This window comes from Thermobia domestica, chromosome 1 (genome assembly GCF_964235325.1).
Source record: "Thermobia domestica chromosome 1, izTheDome1.hap1.1, whole genome shotgun sequence".
In the NCBI taxonomy this organism is placed as follows: Eukaryota; Metazoa; Arthropoda; class Insecta; order Zygentoma; family Lepismatidae; genus Thermobia; species Thermobia domestica.
Genome location: NC_137454.1, coordinates 294187135 through 294213322, shown reverse-complemented (window position 1 = coordinate 294213322; position 26188 = coordinate 294187135). Strand labels below are relative to the sequence as shown.

The following is a 26188-nucleotide window of genomic DNA, read 5'->3' as shown; positions in this document are numbered from 1 at the left end:
CGTGTATAATTATACGCGATTAAATTAATTCTAGGAAATCATCTTTGATTGAATAGATTAATAAGTGTTTGATTAAAGGGTTAATTAAAGAATTAACAAAATTAATATTAATGCAAATTCAAATAATTTGCATACAATAACATAATATGAATATTTAAAAAAATATGCTCTAATTAAAATAATATCAAATTGCCACGCCTACTTAAATTGCTCTAGTTTTACATGCATATAATTAAATGATCTAGTTTTACATGAATATGATTAAAAATGATCTAGTTTTACGTAATTAATATATACAAGACCCATTAAAATGAGGTAGTTTTACATCATCATATGCTAAAATGTCAGAATTTTTAACAAAAATACAGTCATATTCCGGGTTAACCCTTGACTTTACTACTAGAATTAGGGCATACGGGCCAGTACATGTGACTTAATTAGTCCTTAATTTGGAAAACGTTCGTTAGATTCCTGATACTAACGCCGTATTCCAAGTCTTTTTCTCAATCTAACCATTTCAATACATACTCTGTGTGGGACTTGCTCGTTTCGTGAGATTTCACATAACCATCAAGGTGCTTCCAATCACTCATTCCCCTATAGGAACCGAAACTTGTACTTACACTGCATCTTTTGCTTTGGAATAAATCACCTTACGCCTGTATTGCTTCTTACCATGACGTAAAATTCTAATATTGTGAAATTCACTAAAACGCCGTCCTTTTTCATTCACGAGAAAAACATCTACTTTCGCTCGAATAGGGCCCTTACACAATATCAAAATTCTCTCCTTGTCACTCATTTACTGTGGCCATAATCCTGGGTCATTCTCCATATTTCCATTAAACACTTCATAGACACTTTTATTTATTGGTGACGGTGCTGCTGGGTGCGAAATTGTGGATGAGGACAAAAGCGATGATTACACCAACTTGTAGTACTGGTTGTGGTACCTCAAATCTGCTGCATGGTCCCGCTTCTACTTCAACTGACGTTGTATATTCACACTCGGTTTTACCAACGGATTCACACACTTACACTTTTTCTTTAGTTTGATTTTAAGTTTTTAAATATTTGAACAATGATCCACGAAGTTGTTCTTCTAGCTCCTTTCTTCTTTCAGATTTGTTTTTCTTTTGGCACTTCCCGATCACGCGAAATCTGTATTTAATTCTATATCGTTAAATAACACAATCTTTGCTAATTTTCTCATCGCATATATGTTTCACATGGTAGACGTTTATTAAAGTTAGAGCTATACAAATTGACCCGTCTGTTGTTACAAATCTCAATAAAAATTCTACAAATGTATACTATCTAATGTACAAAAACGAACTACTTGCTTAGAATATTAATCTATAAACTCTTTGTAAGCTTATCAGGTTATTTCTGTACAGTTTTAGTCTTAGCTGTGTAAAATAGCAACTTAAATTTAATGCCATCTAGGATTATTAGTACATATTATTTCAAGTACGCTTATTAAGTTTGTGTTATATTTTATACTTGTGGTTAAAATAAGTGTATAAAATACGTAATTTTTTTGTTTTGTCGCATAAAATTAAAATATACGATGTTGCATATATTTTAATCAATGTACGGGGCCCTTATCTGCGCGGGGCCCTGGGCAACGGCCCGGTTGGCCCGCCCCAAAAGCCGCCTCAGGCCAACACCACAAGCAACATCAGTGGTTCAAGTTTTAGTTGAAGAAGAATGCAACCATATTTTGCGTCATTAATCTGTCTTCAAAGACAAAGGAGTGTCCATACGAGGCATAAAGGCTACAGTTTATTGCAGCTGGACACATCACTCACGTCAAGTCATGAGACGTTGATGTCCACCAATCCTGTTATACTATGAAAATCTAATTATTTTTACGAAACCTCTGATAAGATATATTTTCTAAACCTCAGTCAGAAAGTTAAATTCATTCTTTCATTCTGGACTGATCCTATACCCAAGTACTGAAGATTATTGGAAATCGAATATTTGTTTAGGAAATTAAGGTAGGACATGTTTCTTGAATGGTAAAATAAATCCATCCTTTTTTTATGGACTTTACTTGCATTCCGGGGAATTATTGAGAACCTCAAAATAATATGTGCGCTATGATGGTAAGAATGAAGCATGTATTTGTAAAAAAGTATCGTTGAACACTATTTATTTATTTATTTATTTATTTTTTGAGATTCAGCCTTAAATTCTTAACTGACTTTATCCCCATACAGAAGGAATATTGGAAAGCCTTAAAGAAAGGATACCCCAAATTGCATCAAAATCAATTCATTCTTCTAAAAGTTATCAAAGAATTTTATTATCTTATATTATTTTAATGATGAAACTTCGAAATTTGAGGCAATTTGCCACTTTTTACCAACTCATCCTAGACCGATTTCCACCATTGGAGATGATTGGGATCTCGCAAAGAAAGTATGCGCTACGTTTTATCGAATACCAAATTCGTTTTACATAGTTTCTACTCGAAGTGGTTTCCTATATGTGAAAATTTGCAACATTGAGATTTTATTCTCTTTTACTTTCTTAAGCTAGTTTTACATAGTCATAGTTTTTCATCAAATGTATCAAAGTTTTCTTTGGTAGTCATTTGGTCAAAAAAAAAAAAAATGGCTAAAACTTTTACACCCCACTATAAATGATCAAATAGGAAACTTAATTTTCTTGCTCATTTGTTTATATTTCTTCATTCAATTGGTACATTTGTTTGTAGGCCTAGAGTACAACGTAGTACTCGTTTGAGGCAATTATTTAAAAGTAAGTTGTTTAAATTGTATATCTTAAACGAGAAATTTGAAATATGAACCGTGCATGTGAAATGAGAACGCTCACCAACCTGTAGTCTCTGGCCTTGCCACACTAACTTCACCACAATTTGTTCCTAAGTTTTTTTTTTTTTGTGTGTGTGTGTGTGTGTGTTTGTATTTATTGTAATATTCTTTAAGTTTACAGTTATACGAAATAGTATGCTGCTTGTAGGCATCAATAAGCATTTCAATTGCTTCCCGTGTTCATGTTTAGCGGCATCGCAATGATTTTCGCTTGCTTTCTTTGATGTAATGTTGGATAACAATAGAACGGGCGGTATTCAGAGAGAATTCGTTAATCAATAGTTAGTCACCGACTAGTTAGTGCCATACTAGCGCTTCACTAAGGAAGGTGCAGTGCCGTAACAAAACTTTTCGGGGCCCCGGTGCAAGAGGATATTTGGGGCCCCCACAAGCGAACGTATTTTTTAATATAATAGTAAAAGCAGCAAACAATATCACACACACGCACAAATACTTTCCTCCAAAGCAGCGGTTTTAAACCTAATTCTTACCACGACTCCCATTTTATCACATCTTCTTGCCATTGACCCCCTTTTCTGGTTTGTAATAAGTTTGTATGGGATTTTTAATATAACTATTGCGAAGATCTCACGATATCCATCTATTTCTATAATAGTAAAATCCGCTTCTTGTATATAGTAGACACAGTAACTTATCTAAAAGCGAATGGTTAAAACGAAATTTGGTCAGTGTACAAATATCGAATCCGACCAGGGCAGGATCTTGAATCCTGCAAACTATGCGTTCGCAGGAGGCGCTAGGTGAAGAGGGCGCCAAACTGGAAAATGAATTTTGTGTTTTGAATGTGAATATTTATTGGAGAAAATGTTATGTTGAAAAAATTTCCAAATAGCTTCATATAAATATTGTACAGACTGAGATACAGATAAAATAAATCAAAAGGACAATGAAGTCGAATCTTTGCGTGATTGGTTGTAAAATACCCTTTACAGTTGAAATGAACTCGTATATCAATTGGCAACAATGCCACACTCACAAGTAATGCTAGTTTGAGGAAAATTTCCCGCGGCGCAGGGAGATTTAAGAAAGATTTTTTTAAAAAGAGTTTAAAAAAGAAAGATTTTACGAATATGAGATCAAATGTATAGAAATTGTAAGTTTCTTTCTCTAAAAAGTTTCTTTCGACTTCTGGACAAAATTTCGAAAGTGATAATCATACAAATGTTGAGGTGGAAGAGTTGTCAATGCCAGTTCTGTTAACAAAGCATCTGTAAGTCGACAAACGTTGCAGTAATTTAATTAATTAATAATTTAATTACTTAATTGCAGTAATTTAATTGGAATGGATACGGCCTCTTCGGTTACGGATTTGAGTTAAATTTAACAAACTTCAAAATTTGTTTGAATACAGTTAGTTTTCACGCGGTACATGGGTGTAGGTATAACTCCTACTAAGGGTAACTGTAATCGAAAGGTCATTAGGATTATACCTAGGTATATAAAACTTTTTTTTCAGAACTCTCACTTCGGTAATAGCATCGGTAATAACAAGATTCAGATTATGCGCACAGCAATGAATATACGGAGCGTTTGGAGAAATATAACTAATTCTTGCTTGTAAACCATTATAAACTCCGCTCATTACTGATGCTCCAGCATATCTCTGCCCTTTACACTATTGTATGACGATTTGGTTGCTGAGTAAAAGTTCACGAACGAAAAATGAAATAAAATCTTTAAGTTTAACGTCCCACAGTTATGCCGGTTAGGCTAGAGAAGACGGTGATGATGAGAGATAAGTGAAAGGTGGAATGAATGAAATGGGAAGAAACGGGAGAACCCCGAGAGAAAGCCCACGAGCACGGTGTTTGTCCACCACAAAGTCCACACGGCGCGAGCTGGGATCGAACCAGGTACCCCAAGCACCGGAGGTGAACGCTCTACCACTGAGCCACCGCGCCCCCTCAGTTCACGAACGAGATGTTCATAGTTCTTCACATAGGAAATAAATAACAGAATATGGGTATTCAGTATTAAACTGGTTACCAGGGGCCACTGGGCTTGGGAGGCTTCCAAGACAGAAAGAAATTTACCAAAATTGCTAGTAAGCTAGAATTTCACAATGATTATTTCTGACACATAAGAAACGAATAACAGAATATAAGTACCTATTCAATACTAACTAATAAACAGGTTCAGTCAAGGGTGCCCATGTTGTAATTTCCAAGGGGGCAAGTGTAAGCACACAACGTTTCAAATTTTGCTATAACTAATGTAGAAATTCTATTGGGTTTTCGATATTCCCAAGTACAATTTCCTCGTAGGGGGACAGGCGCCCCACCTTGTAAGTAAAATTTCACAATGATTACTTCTTCCACACAAGAAATAAATAACATAATGTATCGTAAGAATTCATTACCAAGTAATAAACAGATTTGGCAGGAGCCTCTAGGTTTGGGTACCCCTAAAACGATAATAATAATAATAATAATAATAATAATAATAATAATAATAATAATAATAATAATAATAATATTAATAATAATAATAATAATAATAATAATAATAATAATAATAATAATAATAATAATAATAATAATAATAATAGGAATGTTGCTAGTAATCTAGAATTTCACCACAATGATTACACATAAAAAATGACCCTAAGGGAATGATGTGCCCTCAAACAGAAAATATGTTACTAGAATTGCTGGCAATGTTAATACTGACAATTATTCTTTCCCACGCATAAGAAGTGAATAAAAATATAATTATTCAGTACTGAGTAATAAACGGATTTAACGAGATCACTAGGCTTGGGGTCCCCAAAAACAGAACAAAAGTATTAACTAAAATTGCTGGCAATTTTAAAATTGACAATTATTTTCTCTAGCACATAAGAAATGAATAATAAAATAGAAGTATTCAGTAGCCTAGTGAGTAATTAACGCGCTCGACGGGCCCCCCTAGGCTTGGGCCCGTTAAAAATATTGGGACGTAACAAATATTGCAAAAGTTCAATAGAACTGCTAATTGATTATGTCTAATTTTGTGTTACGTTGACGCAAACCATTACAAAATATGGCTTCTTCAGCCTCTATTTGTTTTCTTTCAGTATTACCTGGCACTATTGTTTAACAGATGTTTCACACTTTTGTGATTGGTCCATCAGGTGATTCACTGACTTGGGTGTGAATTTTGAGTGAGTGTGTCCTGGGCTTGTTTTCATGTATTTGTAATGGTTTTGAATTATAGGTAGCGTATATTATTAATATTAAAAGTAAGTGAAAATTCCAAAACTATTAAAAATATATTTAGTAGCAGGGATATTTCGTGCTAATATGAAACAATGATTTAACATTCTTTCCTCGAAGTTTCGTATGTTGTGGGATACTTCTATTGAACTCCCTTGTTTGTTTTCTGCTGTTAATTTCAAAATTCAGTTTGCGAATTGTACAATATTTTTGTTTATTTGTCCAGTCGTGTTAAGTTGCGATAAATCCTGTCTCAACAAACCAATGCTAAAGTCAGTGAAGGAAAGTAAACTTTGGCTAACCTTACCCAGGCCTGTATTTAGGCAAGTGCTATTCTGTGCTCGAACAGAGCTCCTCCGTGGCTAAGCGGTTAGAGTACGCGCGTTTAACGTGGGAGCCCCGGGTTCGATTCTCGGTGGGAGTTCGTGATTTGGATTCCACGTAATCAGTAGGTCCACGTCTCATATAGCCTCGCTGCTGAACGGGACGTTAAACTCAAAATCAACTCAACTCTGTGCTCGAGCACAGGGCGGCAAAATTTTGGAGGATATAGTATACATGAAGCTGCATCAGTTCCCGAAGGAGCAGGACGCTCATACTTTTAGGGATTATTCATTGCGTATGTACGAACTTACAAAGGGAGTAACAAAGTGACTTTTATTTACTTATCGACTGATACGAAAATAAAAATAACGTACCTGTACGTTATATCTGCATGTGTAGTGCTCTTGTACTTTATCTATGACTATATGTTCGAAGGTTCTAGATTACTGGTCCCCCATGTAGATTAGTAACTGGGTAGGTTTCTTTCTGTACTAAGTTTATACATTTAACCTATACAGTATTGCCGAGCGAGCGTTAGCGAGTGAAGGCGGCTTAGAGCCCCGCAGGGCACGTTGTTTTCTGTCTTTATTACTGCTCAATGGGAAGGGGGACCAGTAATCTAGAACCTTGCCACTATATGTGAGTGGTGTTGGGGGGAATTTAACGCATATCGCATGTCTTGTGCACATGGATACTTCTTACTATTGCACTACGTAGAAAATTTATAGTATTTCATGTAGAATTGGCAATAGAACACAGAAGAAACGTAGAATCCTCATGTATACTATTACCATTATGGTTCTCGAGTTGGAAAGAGCTACTGACAGGCAGCTACAGTTGAGACAGTTAGCTTATTGTATTAACACGTTCGCTGCTGAGGACGCCCATCGGCGTCCAGTACTGAATTTGGCATATGCGCTGGACGCCTCTCGGAGCTTGTCCCTGCAGCTGATTCACTTTCCCGCCAGCGCTAGTGCAGGTATTGGTGCAAGTTGCAAGTGCAAGTGAATCAGCTGCAGGGACAAGCGCCGAGAGGCGTCCGGCGCATATGCCAAATTCAGTACTGGATGCCGATGGGCGTTCTCAGCAGCGAACGTGTTAATATAGATACTATTAAACCGTTACTGACGGTGAATAATGTAAACAATTAGTTTACGTATCAGTTGTCACCAATAATTACTAGAATTAATAGAATGCATTTTCTTCTGATAAATTAAAATCTGCATGAATAAATTACATGCCAGTATTGAGAGAATATTCCCAACTGATGAATGGTTAAGCTCGTTGCTTTGTAATTAGAGGTCCCGAGTTCGGTTCCATGTTGGGATACAAGTGGTTCGGATCCCAAATTATGCTATAGGTCCAGTCCTTAGTACATCATCATCATCCCATGAAAAGCAATGGCAAACTGTCATGGGTTCAAGTCAAAAACACCTTCTGGCAGAACACCACATCATAATTATCATTGAGAGAATTAGGCCATTTAAAATTACGTTGTAACTTGTAATACCTAAACTACTGCTTAACAAGACCTGGTATGTTTGCAAAATCATGGCTTGTTTCCTTGTTTGAGACATAAGTTAATGTGAGGGAGGGGGAATTATTTAGAGCACAGGGGCGCACAATATATAAATACGGGCCTGACCTTACTTAGTATAATCCAAACTAACCTATCGATATGTCATAATTGTCATGTTCAAAAGCTGGCGGGGGTTAAGGGAATAAATGCCGTGTAGTAAATAAGAGGCATGTTTCTTTCTTGCTCTTCAGTTTGCCGAGTTGTGAATGCGTTTGATACGCAATTCAACGTTTCAAAGTATGTCCTTCGGGTTAAAGATGTTGAGAAACGTCATGCTGAATAACAATAGTGTTGTATGAAGGTAGTGACTACACATGTGTTAATTAGAAAATCGATCATGTTCCCTAATTAATAAAAAGGACAAGAATGTACAGCATACCTAAGTTGGTATATTCCATGTAAACTGGTAGACATTCAAAATAATTCCCCTACTGTAAAAAAAAAGGGTCGAAAAAAAGTCGCTGGTCATGTCAAACAAGGAAACTGTTTCAAGATACACTATCATGTTAAATTTAAATTTCAACCCCCATTACTCTTTATGAGCTATTAATAACCGCTATCAACAATACCTGTATAACCTGTAAATATATGAGTATCAACAATACCTGTAAATATATGAGTATTGTTTGTGTGTCAAAGATTTGGTTTTAGTCGCATTTTCAATTTGAATTCTTAGAATAAGAATTCAGTTGTCAAAGTTAATTTTTTTTTTTTTTTTTTTTTTTTTAATTTCTTCATTTAAGTTTCTGAGAAGTTGAGAGGCAAATCAATCATGTCGTGGTTCTACTTTTGTTTCAGATTTCAAAGAAAGTAGTCTTTATATGCGATTGGTTAATCGAATGTATAGAATATTAACAAGTGCGAAATATAGGATGAATTTTGTTAACATAAATATTACATATAGTATCGCGTGTAATTCGTACCAATATAGTTGTAACAAATTGTACTGTATCTTCACTTTGTACAAATAGTGGTATTTTCCTATGTATATCTCCATATAGTTGATGCAATAGCAGTTTTTTTTTTTTTTTTTTTTTCCGTTATAGCGTCCTTATATGACATATCCACAACCAATTATTTATTTTACTACTCATTAACATATAGTCATTTGTTCTCAGATAGCCACAAGTGCCTTTAGTTCCCGATTGTTCACGTTTTGTGCGAAAAATTTACTTCACTTTCATCTATTTCTGACACCTCGTGAGGACGAATATCGAACTCCCCCACTCCATGATTTATATCTGGATGGTATCTACGAAGACAGTCCTTTTCTGGGTAGGAATTTCATTTCATTCGAACCTATGGTTCTGAAGTTCTGTTGTTCCGAAGTTCGGGTTGCATGACTTCACGGACACCATATAATTAAGAGCTCTTCCTTAATATATGAATGCACTAAGCCTGACTTTTCTCTATAGTAGTAAATTGATGCTATCTTGTAATAATCTTCATTATGTTAATTAACCGATGAGTGCTTCTAATTTCTAGATGTACAGTGTTATCAGTAAAGCTTGGCGTATATGTCAATATATGGCAGGGCCGTAAATGCCGTATATTGCAATCTTCATAATTTTTGAGGAAAAGTGCAGTTTCACAATTAGAAGCAATTTGTTGCCATTTTTCATTTTCTATTTCACTGCCCTTTCTCCATGCGTGTATAATAGTATATCAAAGATTTGTCTGTCTTATCTGGACAAAGGATAGCAGTGTCTGATAATAACTGCAGTCTATTGCCGTATATTTTGAATATTATATATCAGGGTTGGCAAAAACCATGGTTTTTATTGAAAAAACCAAAAAATACCGTTTTTTTTTGGTTTAAACCATTTTTTTTTTTGGTTTAAATAATTTGCTCTATGTATTTATATCACATATACACAGATATAAGTTTATTTTGCCTTGGTGTTATTATACAACAACCGGGGTATGCTGGAAGGGGTCAAGTAAGCTTAAAGCGGAATCCAAACTGCTTCTTGGCTCACATTCGAGAGAAGTTGTTCTCCATTTGAACTCGAAACCTTGACTAATTGGCCACAAATGTGATACGTCTGCCGATTCACTCACGAAGGACTCCTGATAAAAATACGTTGTACTGATCTTTACATACTTGTTAATATAATTGTCACTAGTCATTTCAGAAGGACAAAAAGATAAACACTTGCAGAAGTGAAGCCATTATACAGAATTACATATGGACAATTTCAAAATACTGCAGAGTACAGAACTAAGTTAGTCCAAGTTTGTTCACTACGACTTTTATTAGTTCAAGTTAAAGAAATACAACGACTTGATTTGCCTATCAGTAAGAAAAGTGTATATTTGAGAGATAGAATTATTTGAGTCCACTTTTGCTCTGACCCATTTATACTTAAATAGATACCATAGATACATATGATTTCAATAAATACTTCTCGTGGGGTTTGTATGAGCTCCCTCCCCCCAAAAGAAAGTACGGCATTTCGATGTATTTTATCAATAGTAAACATTATTATAACGAAACAATATTTAGAATTTTTAAATACAATTGCATAACAATAATAATAAAGTATTAAAAAATCACAAAAGAAATATTCATAAACTTATTAAAAAAAAAAAGTTGCTTTTGTAGTATAATCTCTTTGAGTAATGAATGGGGAATTTAGATCTGAATATAATACGAATATTATACGGGAGTGAAACGTGATAACCCACAAATGTGTGATCATCAAGATTTTACGAACAGTTACACTTACGGTAATTTTTTTTTTTTTTTTTTTTTTGGAAAAGACCAGCTGGTTTAAATCAGCCAACCCTGATGTGTATATATACATATATAACTAAAGGTCGTTTACAACGCTTGGGAGGTGATTCCTCACACGAAAATAAGCAAAAAGTTTATGTGACATTTTCTTAAATTCAGCGTCATTTCCGAGGTACAAGCTGTCGCAAATGGCGGCAAAACGACGTGTGACACCTCATTGCGGACAAAGGAAAAGTGCAACAGGAAGCGGGTCTACACAGTTTAGAGAAAGTAATGTCAGAAGTGGTGTCAGAAGCAAGGCAGTAGGGACGCGGCACAAGGAGTTCCTTTTCTGCATCCATTTTCCGCATGTCAGTCTGTCCACATAAGAAAGTCCCCTTTGAGAAATTCCTTGTGCCGCGTCTTTACTACCTTGCTTCTTACAGCATTGTTATTCAGGCATTACTTTCTATAAACTGTGTAGACCCGCTTTCTCTTGACCTTTCCTTTGTCCGCAATGAGGTGTCACACTTCGTTTTGCTGCCATTTGCGACAGCTTGTAACTCGGAAACGACTCCGAATATAAGAAAATGTCACATAAACGTTTTGCTTGTTTTCGTGTGAGGTATCACCTCCCAAGCGTTGTAAACAACCTTTAGTTATATATGTATATAATGTAAAATTTGAGGAATGTATATGTTGACGAAAAGAAAGCCTATACATTGAGTCCCCTACCACCTATATTAGCAAATATAGTTTTGAACCATTACGAAATGAGTGTTTTAGAAAACTCAGAAATAAAATAGTTTAAATATTATTGTAACGCGTACGACACGTTAGTGGTTTACAGATCTGAAAAGTAATTGAATCTACTTCTAAGGAATTATAAGGTATAGACAGCAGAATCAAGTCCACTTTACACCGGGAAAGTGGCATTTCATGATTTTTTTTAGATATTATATTTTATTGGAAATTACTAAAAAAAAAATCCGTTCTAAAGTATGAAAGAAACCTTCACTAAGTAATATAAAACTTCAGGTCATCAATAGCAGACTAAACCAAGTATGTGGATCGACATGTATATTAGGGCATTAGGACTTTTTAGGAAGATTTGATTGAAGGAATTATTGGAATTACTAAATTGGTTCTTACTAATGGACTCAGTCATTCTATGATAGAAGCTTGGCAACATAAAGGTAATAGCCTTTTTAGGAAGTGACAATTGGAATAAATAAAAATCATGGAAATGAGCAGGGTTGGCTGGTTTAAACCAGCTGTTAAAAAAAAGAAAAAAAAAAAAAAAGAAAAGAAGTAGTAGTTTAAACCAAAAAATTAAAAGTGTTCGTAAAATCTAGATGAACACACATTTGTGGGTTATCACGTTTCACTCCCGTATATTATTCGTATTATATTCAGACCTAAATTCCCCATTCATTACTCAAAGAATTATACTACAAAAGCAACTTTTGTTTTTGTTTTTTAAATATAAGTTTATGAATGTTTCCTTTGTGATTTTTTTAATAGTTTGTTATTATTGTTATGCAATTGTAATGAGAGAAATATTGTTTCGTTTTAATAACGTTTACTTTTGATAAAATACGTCGAAATGTCGTACTTTTTTGGGACGGGGTCATACAAACCCTACGAGAGGCATTTATTGAAATCAGAAGTATCTTTGGTATCTATTTATGTATAAATAGATCAGAGCCAAAGTGGACTCATATAATTCGTATCTTTATTCACTTTTCTCTTACTGATATGCAAATTAAGTCGTATTTCTGAGACTTGGACTGATAAAAGTCGTAGTGAACTGTCTTGGACTAAATTAGTTCTTCTGTATTCTGCAGTATTTTGAAATTGTCTATATGTAATTCTGTATAATGGTTTCACTTGTGCAACTGTTATTCTTTTTTTTTCTCCTGAAATGACTTGACAATTAACAAGTACAATGTAATTTTTTATCAGGAGTCCTTCGTGAGTGGGTCGGCAGACGTATCTCATTTGTGGCCAATTAATCCCGGTTTCGAGTTCAAATGGAGGACAATTTCTCTCGGATGTAAGCCGAGAAGCGGTTTGGATTCCGCTTTAAGCTCATATAATCCCTTCCAGCGTAAGCCGGTTGTTGCATAATAACACCAAGGCGAAACAAACTTATTTCTGTCCATATGTGATATAAATACATAGAGCAAGTTATTTAAACAAAAAAATGTGGTTTAAAAAAAACAAGTTTAAACAAAGTTTTTTTTTTCTTCAATAAAAAACATGGTTTTGCCAACCCTGGAAATGAGCCACCACCTCTGCCTGAATCTCCCTCCCGCTATTCCCAGGGTTCTATTACAAATTAAGAAAATTAATGGAAAGATACAATCTCAGAGTTAGTTTTAAGCTTCCTATTAATATGGAAAGATCATTAAGTCACTACAAAAACTCTTAATACATCCCTTAAGGGGGATTTAACAGGCCGTTTGTTAGTGTTTTGCTGCATACACAGAGATGAACAATATTGTCACCAACTTGAAGGAACATATTAGGAATCTCGTGAGGATAAAGAAGCTGTACCTTGGATTCTCAAAATTTTTCCAATCACTAAACACCATGTGTAAGTTTTACATCGGACTTCCGGAAGAAACATATTTGAAGTGTATTATGTTAGGACAAAGAACCCAATATTAAACACAAATAAGGGACACATTCAAGAAAACTGAGATGCTATTATTACTAACTACATTAACAAAAACGAATTTTAGGAATCAAAAGTATTTTATTACAATCTGTGTGGGTGCACAAAAATTACAATATTTGGTTGTAGTAACTGTTTTATTAGCGATAGTGTTCTGCACATTTAGAAAGGATCTTTCCTAGTAAGATAGTGAAATCGGGTCGTTATTAACCCAAAATGTTAGTTTTGACCTAAAACCACCCCAAAAGAAGGTTTCAACCCCCTACCCCACCTCTTATCGAATTATCATATCATACATGCTCAAAATTTAATATTTTTTAATTATGGTGGAGGTGGACAAAATAATTTGAAAGTTTCAAATTGGAGATAATATGTAGGTGTAAGTGTGATTTTTTTTAAAAAAAAAATCTATGCGTATGTGTTTTTTGCGTGTTAAAAACTTTAAAAAATCGTAGAAATTTTTTTTGGGAGGAACACATGGCTGATTTCTTTGTTCAGTATGTTGTAATACCCTTAGGTACAACATATATTTTTTTCAGTGTCCGAAAGTAATGGCAACATAGTCAAAAAAATTAATACTGAAAATAAAACGTGTTTTTTGAGTGTTTTGACCATTTTAGAACCCTCAAGGTCAAATTTTCGAACATTTCTTTGCTAAGTTCACGATTTTCCTTTCTTTTTCGTCACTTATTTAAAACAGGCTTTACAGTTGAAAGTATTCCAATCAACGAAGACAGTGACGAAGGTTAAATGAATTATCGCAAATTATATGGTGTTTGGTTCTTGATTTGTTCTCATTATCAGAGAATATTTATGTATACCTTATTGCTTTGTAATTTAAAATATGTATAGTAAGTTAGTTTATTCAAACTTAAATGTATAAACTGAAATCACATTGATATAGCTATAATCTAAATATCATTTTCTCTTGTTTTTCTTTTAAGGTAAATGTGTTTTAGATTTTGCTTTTGTTTTTCAACTCTTAAAATTTATTTTTGTACATTAAAGCTTTCATGATTATTAAAGTTATAAGATTCAATTGCGTCCTAAATTTTGAATTGGAAAAATACAACTGCAATTGTGTATAAAATAATTTCAAATTGCTCTCTTGTAAAAGAAGCATTATAATAAATAACAGGTAAACTTGGGAAAAAATTGCAAAACGAGGTTCGGTACCCAAAAATATGCTACAAATAGTGTTTAGAAGTACCCTTTTTATATATTAAGATGGATTCGAAGTTTTGACATTGATGGTCCTGAAATGGTCAAAAAACTGTAAAAGAAAAAGTTTTTTTAGTTTTGATTTTTTTGACAATGTTGCCAACACTTTCAAATGTTCTCTGAGAAAAATATATGTTCCACCTAAGGATATTATATCATTTTGAACAAAAAAATCAGCTACGTCCCCTCATCAAAAATATTTTACGATTTTTTGAGGGGATCGTCGCTTTTCTTTTAATTTTCTTTTGTTATTGTTCAAATTACAATACAATACCTTTAGGTGCAACAAATATTTTTTTCAGGGTCTGAAACTGATAACAACATTGTCAAAAAAGTTATAACTGAAAAAACTTGTTTCTTCAATTTTTTAAAACCATTTTAGGGCCCTTAATGTCAAAACTTTGAATCCAAGTTAATATTTAAAAGGAGTGCTTTGAAACACTCTTTGTAACAAACGATGGTTTTAGATCAAAACTAACAGTTTGGGTAAGTAATGACCCAATTTAGATCAAGGGCCGATTTCACTATCTTACTGGGAAAGATCCTTTGAAGCGCTGATCGGTTGATGAGCATAGTGAAGATTATAAGGTTAATATACGAAGATAGAATCAATTGACTCATATAAATAAACAAATAAATAAAAAGCTGGTTGTAGATATCTCATATAAGGACGTTATAATATATATATATATATGTAACAACAAAACTACTGTTAGTTGTATCAATTATGTAAAGGTCTGCATAGAAAGTAGTTTAAACCCTCTGTTCTAAAGAAGATCGACCGTTGGTTCAATTGAAGTATTGGTTACAAAATATGTATTGAAAGAAAATTACAGATGAGTTAGTGTATTATTATTATTACGAGTGTGTTCCATACGCTCAATAAAGAATTACAACCAACCAGAGATTCGTCGTATACACAAAATTATAGTAAGATGGTATTCTATAAAATTCAGCGCGTAAGAGAATAGAAAGGGGTGTTTGACGTTTTCTAGCTCTTTTCTAGCCTTGAGTTGAATTTCTCGTCTTACGCATATATACGAGCAAAATGAAGTACTGACGTAATATTGTGACAGACAAAACGAATTATTCCACGAGCATATTGTTTGTTTCTGTTCTTTTCTGCAATATTATGTATAAATTCTAAGTTTAGTTGCGTTACATAGTATTGTAATCTTACGCACAGTACCAGTCATATTAAAACGTTAGAAAAATTGGTTTTAAATAAAGGACGGAAAGTTTTAACTTATTCCAAAATTTTTAAAATGACTGTTTTGAATTGTTTAAAATGTTTTTTCTGTTTATTTATTTAAGTATTTTTCTGTTTGTTATTATTGCAATTAGTTTGTTCCTTAATTTATATTTTTTTTAACCTTTTTGTTTTATTTTTAATTACAATCTAGAGTTTGAAGATCTTTCAAAATAAGTTTCCATAGTGAGTGATAAAAATGCCGTGTACACAATATGAAATTTTGGAGGATACTTACGAATTATTGGACACTATCGGAAGAGGTGGCTTTGCAAAAGTAAAGCTTGCCGTTCATATACCGACAGAGGAGAAAGTAGCCATAAAAATAATGGAAAAAAGGAGGTTAGGGGTAGGTACATTACTGAAATCAACAATTTAAGAGTGTAAAATACTTATCACCTAACATGACATATTTTTATTTGTCTGGAAATCTGGCCTTATATCATTAACAGTAATACAAGTTGCGGAATACAGCACTGTCTTCCACACTTTGGTTTCAGCAATATGAGAACGAGAATTGTGTTATAGGAATGTACAGGGCTTGAAAAATCCACTCGTCTTCTCGCCAGTGGCGAGTACTTCTTTACATTTGGCGAGTAAAGTGCGATCGGTCAAAAACGTGAATTCAAGAATAAATAACAGATATCACTTTTTTTTTTATTTGTAAGGTACATGCCAATAAACAAAATAAAATATGTATTGATATGTTTACTGTGTCGCAAGGTGATTTTTGTTCATTCGTATAAACACTGTGACTGCAAAATGGTCTGGCTAGTAGATTTTTTTGGCTGGCAAGTACTTGCAAGCAAGAAAGATTTTTTCAAGCCCTGGGAATGTAAGAGACGCAATTCAGGAAGCGACTTTGATAGAAAATAAGCTCATGCTTTTAGTCGTGATACTAATTATCTCATATGATGATTGATTTCTTTTATTGCTTCTTAAATGTAAAGATTAAACAAAATTGGTGACAATGAGCATCCTTGCCTTGACCTCGTCTGAATTGTTGCTTCTCCTTTCTCTTTCTACCTCAATTATTGCCTCCTGTTGTTTATACAAGTTATATATTAATCTTCTTATAGTTTATTTCTGATTTCTTCAGAATCGTGAGCATTTTTGTCCTATTCTACATCATTAAACGCTTTCTCCAAGTCCACAAGTGCTACATAAGTTTATTTTTCTACTCATGTTCTTTCTTCTACCAGTCCTTTTAATCTAAGTATTGCTTCCTGCACAAAATAATAGCATATTTTACTTTGGTTCTTTATTGATTAAGATGCGTAAAAAGATACACGTACTATGGCTAGATTAATTATTTTTCTCCCGTCCAATTACTGTGAAGTGAATTCTGAAAATCACTGTGATCACCTACCCTTATATGGTGAAAGGATAATAATAAACTGACACTGAGTAACTGTCACGTGTAAGAAACACCTTGGAAAAAACGTAACATAAATACCAGGAAACCCGCAATTTTGTTCTTATTCTAACATCACATAATAAACTAAACCCGCCTAGTTTACAAGGTAAAAAAGGAATATCATTAAAATTTTACTTAATTTAAAAAATAGGCTTTCTAAATATTCGTTTTCCATGTTTTCATTTTATATTTTGCTTCAGTCAGGGCCTTCCTTCTTTATCTTTTAGATCATTGCTCTTTGCACTTTGTGGTTTAAAGTTACTTTTAATCTTCTTGTAAGCCACATCTACTCTTCTTGTATTCATATCTTTTACTACTCCTTCATATTGTTGTGTTAACCACTTCCCATTGACAAGCGTGCGTTTTTGAATGATGTTTTTCCTTATTCTTCATTACTGCTCCTTAGCGTCGTTGTTGTTAATATTCTTCAATTTCTTTCTCTCATTCATTAATTCCGGATTTTCCTTAGTAATCCATTTTTCCTTGTATTTTCTCCTCGACATAATACTTCCTTCGCGGTAGTAAGTAGGATTAAGTTTAACATTTCCTGGTTAATTTCTTCTTCGTTCGTTCTTGTTACCTTTTCTAATGTCTCCTTCGTGAAACTTTGTTGAATTTCTTTATTCAGCTTTCGTGTATCAAATTTTTTCTTTTTCCCAACTTTTTAAATTTCACCCCGCTCTTCACGACTGTTTTGACACTGCCCACATCAGTTCCACAGTTCTTTATATGGTTTTTGAACCTTTCCTTCACAAACATGTAATCTATCTGTGTTGATCTCTTGATATTTTCCAAGTATAAATAACTGTGCTTATGTTTCTTGAACGAGGTATTAGTAGGTCGTTCATCGTGCGAAATCCAGTCTTTCTGTTCCTCCGTTGCGTTTTTCTAGTCCGTATTTTCCTACTATTTTCCCTTCTTTGTTTTCTACTATCGCAGTGCGGTCTCCTACCAGGATCAGATTTTCTTCTTTTTCGTTGTTCTTGACGTTTTCAATCGCTTCATACTTTGCGCTACTTCATGATCATTGTGCGCTGTCGTAGTAGGATATATATTATATAATATATATGTATGATATATATTATATATATATATATATATATATATTATATAATATATATGAGGGTGGAAAAAAATCATGATTTTTTTAAAAAAACATTTTTGTTGATTTTTTTGATTTAAATCAAATCTTTCTCCTAGTAAATTACAAGTCGCGAACTGAAGAAAAAGCATTAGGAATTAGTATTAAATGCTAATTATGCCATTTAAGTGAGTGTTAGGATTGAATTTTGAATTAATCCCCAATTGTTAACCTATATCAATCCCAAAATAATGTTTCTTAATCCTAAATAATGTGTCTTAAGCCTTATGGCTTCTTTTTAAAGGTAAATTATAAACTTTCAGTCAAGCAGCTACATCATCCCTATTTATCCTACGATCATGGTTCATATCTCATTCTTTTCAGAATAGAACAGCCTTTGAAACGGTAACATTCACATTTCCCTATGGTGTCCCTGAAGCGGGAAATTTTGATAAAATTTTTTTTTTCAAATTTTGATCCCCTCTGGACTCCCCTGTGTTAACGCACATATCTCAAAATCAACTGGGAAATACTAAGGGATTACTAAATGTGTGTATAACATTTCAAGCTATCTTGAATAGTAAGGGCGGGGAAAATATTTAACAATGAGCTAAGAACATTCCCACAATGCCCCAGATAACCCGCATGTAATGTAAACATTTCATCAGACATCCCTATTTATCCTCGGGTCGTGATTTGTACATTATTTTCTTCATATAAAAAAAAAATTCTATCGTATCATTCAAATGTCTACATCGTGTATGTGGGATGGAAAAGTCACGAAAAAGGGATTTTCTGTGAAAAATATACTTTTTTACTTTTTACTCCTCTGGACCAACCCCGTGTTTTAAGATAGAGATCTAAAACACTGAAAAATACTAAGGGGTGCGTTGAATAAATGTGCAAAATTTCAATCTTCTACGCGCAAAAGTAAGTCCGCGAAAAATAATATCCCCCAAATACCCCAGACTCCCGTATAAAACAGGATCTCAGTTAACAGTTTCCTGAAATATCCTTATTTATCCTAAGATCATTGTTCGCACATCATTCTCTTCAGAATAGAACAGCCTTTCAAACGGTACTATTCATCTGTCTCCATCTCAATCGCGAAAAAAGCTATTTTGTTAATATATATATATATATATATATATATATATATATATATATATATATATATATATTTATTTTACATTTTCCCCTCTGGACCTCCCTGTTTTCACGCAGAGATCTGAAAAATACTAAGGGGTGCACTGAATGCAAAATGTAAGCCCGCCAAAAAATAAGAATAATAGGCATAACAAAAATATCTTTTTAACTTTATGATATCACACACTATGTCTCAACGCAGAAAAGCGTGAAAGCATATGTAACATGTTCTAGAATACCTCCAGTCTTGAAAAAAAAAAAAAAAAAAAAGGTTTATTGATACTTTTTTAATCGAATAATGAAGATTCGGTTTTTAATAGAATAAAAATAGGTAATATAATTTAAAGGTTAAGTATTAAGGAAAAAGTATAGCAACGTTTATCAATAAGACACTTTTTTTCACAAAAGTTACTGATATTTGGTAGGGGCATATTTTTTTTAAAAAATGGAACTAGCTTGAGGCACGAAATACTTAAATTTCGCCTAAAGTTGTAAATCCTTAAAAAAAATCGGAGAGGAGATAGGACCCCTCTAAATACGCCCTATTATATGGGAACAAACAAGCAGACGCGCACAAGAAAGAATTTTCGTCTTAAATGTCGATGGTGATTTCCCCGTTGGAATAGTTAACGATTTAAAAACCCAAACTCATTGTTACGAAGAGAAGAAAGCAGGATTGCTCCGTTACCCGTTCAAAACGGGATTTTCACAAATCATCCTGTGTATGACACTTGTTTTCATACTATGCTGTACATACTGTACATTTGAGTCTCATTGTATTATGATTATTAACTTCCGTAACCGAAATAACAGAACAGAAATGGGGTTTTACTTATTTTCACTTTAAATTATTTTGTTTCGGAATTTGATTTAAATCAACGATTTTTATTTAAAAAATCAAGTGATTTAAATCATACTGATTTAAATCAATGCAACCTGATATATATATATGGATGATAGTTGTTCCTCTTGGATTGATAGCTAGTTTTACTGCCATGACACTCTAGTTTTGTTATGTTATAACTTTTTACTTGTCTTCCTTTCTTCTGATTCATTATAAATCCAGTGACTCCGTTTGCCGTTCCCAAGTTGGTATTTCTTTATTCACCTGTCCAGAAGTAATCTTGTTCTTTGCATTTTCCTTCACTGATCCCCACTATATCCACCTTCAGTCGCTCAATCTCTCTCTCTCTCTACCTCCAGATTTTTTTTCTTTTTTTTTTAAACCTGTTATGTTTATACACTTAACGTTTCATCCTCCAATGTGCATAACATGCTCATAACTAAGCAACATATTACTAGTCTCAAAATCCGGAAAAACTGTTTGCTACTGCACTGGAGGATTTTGAGGTTTTTGTTCTACCCATTTGGGGTGAATCAGTTTTATTATTGCTATTTCTGTTCCGCGTATTCTTGGAAGAGATATGGTGATTATTTCCCGTTGTCTTTCACCGGTTACGAGTGTTTTTTTTTTTTTTTTTTTCGATGTTCTACTGGTTTTCACCATTGTTAACTGCTAATGCAGGCACACTTGGGCATTTCCTGTAGACTGGTCTCCTTAGTATAAGAACTTTTCTACAGACCAGAGTATTGTTGCCCAGAACTCGCCCCCTAAGAAGCATATGCGGTATTCTAATGCACTAACATATAAATATTTTGAAACGATATGAACTTGGGAGCTTTGAACCCTTTCCCATGAAATTCTATGTACGCCACTGATCGATCCCGTGTGTATTTACCGAGTGAGTGACGTGTTCAGCCTTTCTTAGATTTCTGATTTTTTTTTTTTTTTTTGGTATAGAACTTGATAACTTTTATCTGGTGCGAAATTCCATGTTGTGTAAGTTCTTAAATTGGACTCGGGTTTATTTATTTATTGTTATTTCTTTGTCGTCCGCGTCAGCGAGTAACTTGTATCCTCACAATAGACGGGAGGCATTTGGCTTTTGTAGATTGTCTTTTATTTTTTTCGATGTTAGCCGCTATAAAATGTTTAGCTTGGAGTAATACTATCCGTTTTCCAATGAATGAATGAATGTATGTATGAATCTGTCTGGCTTAAATCTCTGGACGTTTGATGAGAGGCAATGAAGTGCGAAGGCGACGTTGTCAGATTACCTCTTCCCTTCACACGTGGAATCTATATTAAACGGTCGCAAATAACTTATATATCAGTAAATAACTTTGATTTTACAAATATATAATAATATATTGACAACAATAAAAAAAAAAACAATAATAAAATAAACAATACCTTCAAAATGTTCTCTGCTAATCCAGAGGAAAAGCTAATGGTCCATCCTCATCCTCGTTCTCACTGTCATCGCTATAACTACCTTCATATTAATTATTATAGGTTCTAAAATTTCTTCGCTTCCTATTTCTTTCACGAAATCATCATCTTTCAACTTTTCTGCGTGTTTCACACAAGCAGCCCACTGTTCGCGTGTCACTTTATCGAGTTCTTCGGTAATTAATTTTTCTACATCCGAAATTTTAAAGGTAGTAGGAATAACGTAAGTGAAAGGCTAATAGTCACCACAAGAAACAAACCACATCATTAGGAAGTTTCTTGGTGACTATTAGACTTTTATTTATGTTATTTCTAATTATTATCACCTCTCGCAATACAGTGATAAATATTTTAAAGGTAGTGTTTTTCTGCACCACTTCACGTTTCACTTGAGCTCAAATAAGCCCAATTGCATGATATTGGTAATGGTATGGTGGAAGTCGAATAATTTCGTGTCCTCTTTCGATCAAAAGTTGATCCAATTCGTATATCTTCTGTCTGTTTGTAAAAGGTAGCACCTTTTTCAGGAGTTCTTTTAGTTTCTGAGGGGGAGAAAGTTGACTAAGGGACATAGTGAAACGCAAAGATAATACAGCTTAACCTACGCGTAATCTGCGCTACAGCAAAACACTATAATATATGTACACTAATGTACCTAAAGGTTACCACGAAATTTTCTTCCACACACACCAAAGTAAACATTCAGACTGAGGATGATATACTATGGTTCTTTGTTTTCCAGTTATTGAAAGGCAGTCAGTTTGTTTAAATATATAGCTGCGTGATATATGATGTCTGGGGTATTTGTGACTTAACATGTAAACAAAAGAAATATAATAAAAGCTGAAGCATTTGACCTATGACTGTGATTTCTTTTTTCGTATATGTTCAGTAGAACGATGTCCTTCATTTGGAGTAGAAAAGAAGTCTCCAATAACAGTAACTTTATCGAGTGTATTAGCTTAAATTCTACAAGCGAGGATTATGAAGTTCGTATGCGACAACGCAAAATAATATCTACTGGCTAGTGCAACGGAAGGGGACACGCCTCAAACGTCAAGAGGTTTGAGTCAGACAGAATAACTGGTAGATTTTTGGAAGCTGAGAAACATATTTTTATTATTCTGTTCTCTTAGCTTTATTGATTATTGGAATGAAATATTTCTTATCTTCTTGTGAAAACGCTTATGATCACTTTCGTTTCGTATGTTCAAAATGTCGAAACCCCAGTTCAGTTCTTCGTAGCTTTTGAATGTCATCTTCAGTTTCTTGTGAAGTTGTGTTCATTTACAATGAGACAGAAATTATATCATCATGTCTTCAACTTGATATCCGACATCTTACTATTTGTGAAATTTACCTTATGAAGTGTCGATAAAACCCTATTATTAGAATTAACTAGCGTGTATTACCTGCTTTGCTGGGTTAAAATAAGGAAAAAATTAGCAATACTGTTCTGTTAGTCAGTCATTTTTCACTATTACTAAAGCGCTCTCTGAATCAATCATTTTTATATATCTTCACCCCCTCCCCCAAGTTCCGTAGCTGAATTTGGATTTAAACGGCATCGGAAGTGTCAATGTTCATCTCAGTGACTCAGAAAACTATGGATTCGACACTAATATCGGTCCTTTTCGATAGATTTTATACATCTCCCTCTCCCCTAAGTTGCACCGTCAAAGTAAAATGATAAAAACCATCTCAGGCCCGAACCTCATCTATGTTGTGTAAGTGGACATTTTTATGTCACTTACTTGTTATAAGTTAATTGTGTATAATGTTAAAGATATGTATTTTCTGAATTGAAGTATATATAATCTATCTAATACTATCTATATATATAATCTAATATTTTATAGTTTATGGTCCAGGCCGGGATAATTATATGTGTATACAGGGTGGTCGATAAGACATAGTACAGTGGATTATTTTGGAAACAAACATGATTAAAGAAACTCTGACTAGCGGAGGGCAGACTTGAGTAAAGGAGCTACCGATTGATGCATGCGTGATGAATAGGGGCCATCTTGGATCAAGGTTAATTTTTTCAAATGGGAAGGTAGGCATGTAACACATCAATTAACACTGTTTTTTTGCAGGGGAATGGAGTCCCGCAAGCAGAAATGCATTATCATTTCTCGTTCGAAAGTTATGACGCTCCAAAGTTTCCTTGCAGGGAGAGCAACATGGCACTAACGCTGCAAGAAAGACGTGACGCCCCAAATTTGACAGGTTTTTTCGTTGCAGGTAGAGTGAGATGACACTGATGAAGCAGGAAAGAATTGAGATCATCCTAATGTCTGGGGAAAGAAGCAGTCGTGTGATTGCCCAGGACTTCAACGCGCTCCACCCCGAAAGACCGTCAACACCGTTAGCTATCTCATTAGGAAATTCAGTGTAACTGGTAATGTTGCCGACTGACTATGGTCAGGTTCCCCACGAACCGCGACAGATGAGGAGACATCCACAATGGTGCTTGCTGTGAGTGTAAAAAGTCCGAAGCGCAGCACAAGACAACTGTCAGCGATAACAGGCGCACCACGTGCTTCCGTGATGAGGATTCTCCATACGAACAAGTGGCATCCGTTCAAGCTGCAGCTTGTCCACAATCTGTCAGAGGATGATCCATACCGGCGCATGGAATTCGCCAATTGGGCTTTGTTACAATATGACCGAGATCCGCATTTCCCAGCCAGCGTTCCCTTCATCAAAGACGAGGCGAACTTTTATTTGGATGGAGAAGTGAATCGCCAGAGCATGTGATATTGGCCGGATGTAAACCCAGATGCGGTCGGGACAGGACGTTTGGGCGCCACCATTTGGACGCGGACGTTTTGGCGCTGCCGTTTGGGCGCGTGGTACATAGTAAAAATCACAATTTACGATATATAAAGTAAGCTAGGCACTGAAAACTAAGCGCGAATCAAGATATGTACATTTCCTACATTTCTATCTTTATCTCACCTCATTTATTTATCTATTTTCTATCTCTATCTTATTTATTCATCTAAATTAAATAGTTTAATGCGTTTGTGGCATTTGTTGTCTAACCTCGTCATGGATGGATTTTTCGCTTGTTCACGATTCTTGTACTTCTGATCTAATGTTGATCTAATTTTTGTATTATATAAGAAAGCTAGAAGGAATCAGACGAACTGTTAATAATATTCTTAATGTTAATTAAAACATATTGATTTAATTTCTGTATTTTTTAAAAAAGTTAATAATTACGTATTTATGAATATTAAAATTTGTTTTCTTTCGTATTACGTTTGCCAAACTCTTCTCTTCCTTAAGTCCAATAAAGAACTACCAACAAAAGATTTCAGCGTAGTCGCTAACACTCTCGCCTTCGATGCGAGCTGTACCAGGTTCGATTCCCGGTGGGGGCACTCGGTCGAAAAAGTGCAACACGCTCTTTCAGACCAGACACCCTGAATGAGGTTTTCCTGGGTTTTCCTCATTCACACCTGGCAAATGCCGGGGTGGTACCTAATTTATAGGTCCAGGCCGCTTCCTTCCTTCCTCAATCCTTTCTTCCTTCCCTTTCCCCGGATAGCGTGCTCCCTCAAACGTGACGGGCTAAATGGTCTTAGATGCCGAGAGCCCAGAAATCTAAAAATCCTAAATCCTAATCGAGTTGAGGGGAAAGATATTTCGCATACAGGGTGTCCAAGACATATTTCGCATACAGGGTGTCCAAGACATATTTCGCATACAGAATGTCTAAGACATTGAGTTTAGGAACTGCAGTATGCCGTATTTCTGGTATCACTTTTTTTAAATTAACATTCCAATATAAAAATCAAAACTTACCATACTTTTTTTCGTCCCATTGCACAGTGGTCCAGACAGCCTCAAAACATGGCCAAAATTACCTTTTCGTGCTAAAATTGAAATCTTGTGTTTTTCGTTGCAGAAATGTTATGTTATGCTAAAAATAAGACAAAATGATGGAAGAACATGTATAATAATGTATTTGCACATATTCGTACAACGAGAATAATATTTTTCCACATGAAATAAAGCATAACAACAGCTTATGATTTTTACACATAAAGGCTATTCTGATTCGTCCTCAGATGACAGCTGTTAATGAATGCGAAACAAGAAGACAAAATGTTTTACTAACAATTTTAATAATATATTTGCACAATGAGAATAATATTTTTGCACTTGAAATAAAGAATAACTGAACAGTTTAGATTTTTCCACACTAAGCCTATTCTGATTCATCCTCAGATGACAGCTGCTCTGGAGCCTCCATCTCTTTCAAAAGGTTCAGTACGGCTGAAGATAAGTTTCTTTTCTTGTGCTTCTATGCCATGGGATTCCGAAGCGTGGATATCTTTGGATCGCTTGTTACGAGGAGCCGCAACAACACATCCTTCATTGTTTCTTTGCGTGAGCACTTTCGGGAATGA

General features: G+C 34.4%; 1 protein-coding gene across 4 annotated transcripts in view; it reads left to right on the top strand.

The window, feature by feature from the left end:
* The first annotated feature begins 5934 nt into the window (after positions 1–5934).
* Positions 5935–26188, top strand: part of LOC145661463 (maternal embryonic leucine zipper kinase-like) — a 482991-nt gene continuing 462737 nt past the window's right edge. Inside the window, exons 1-2 of one of the 4 annotated variants that reach the window (XM_081726778.1) lie at positions 5935–6059; positions 15982–16176. In XM_081726778.1, coding sequence (XP_081582904.1) covers positions 16027–16176 — 150 coding nt within the window. In that variant the 5' untranslated portion in view covers positions 5935–6059; positions 15982–16026. Of the gene's footprint in view, positions 6085–15981; positions 16177–26188 lie in introns of all 4 variants that reach the window. The other 3 variants (XM_081726784.1, XM_081726775.1, XM_081726790.1) reach the window with 3 other exon arrangements.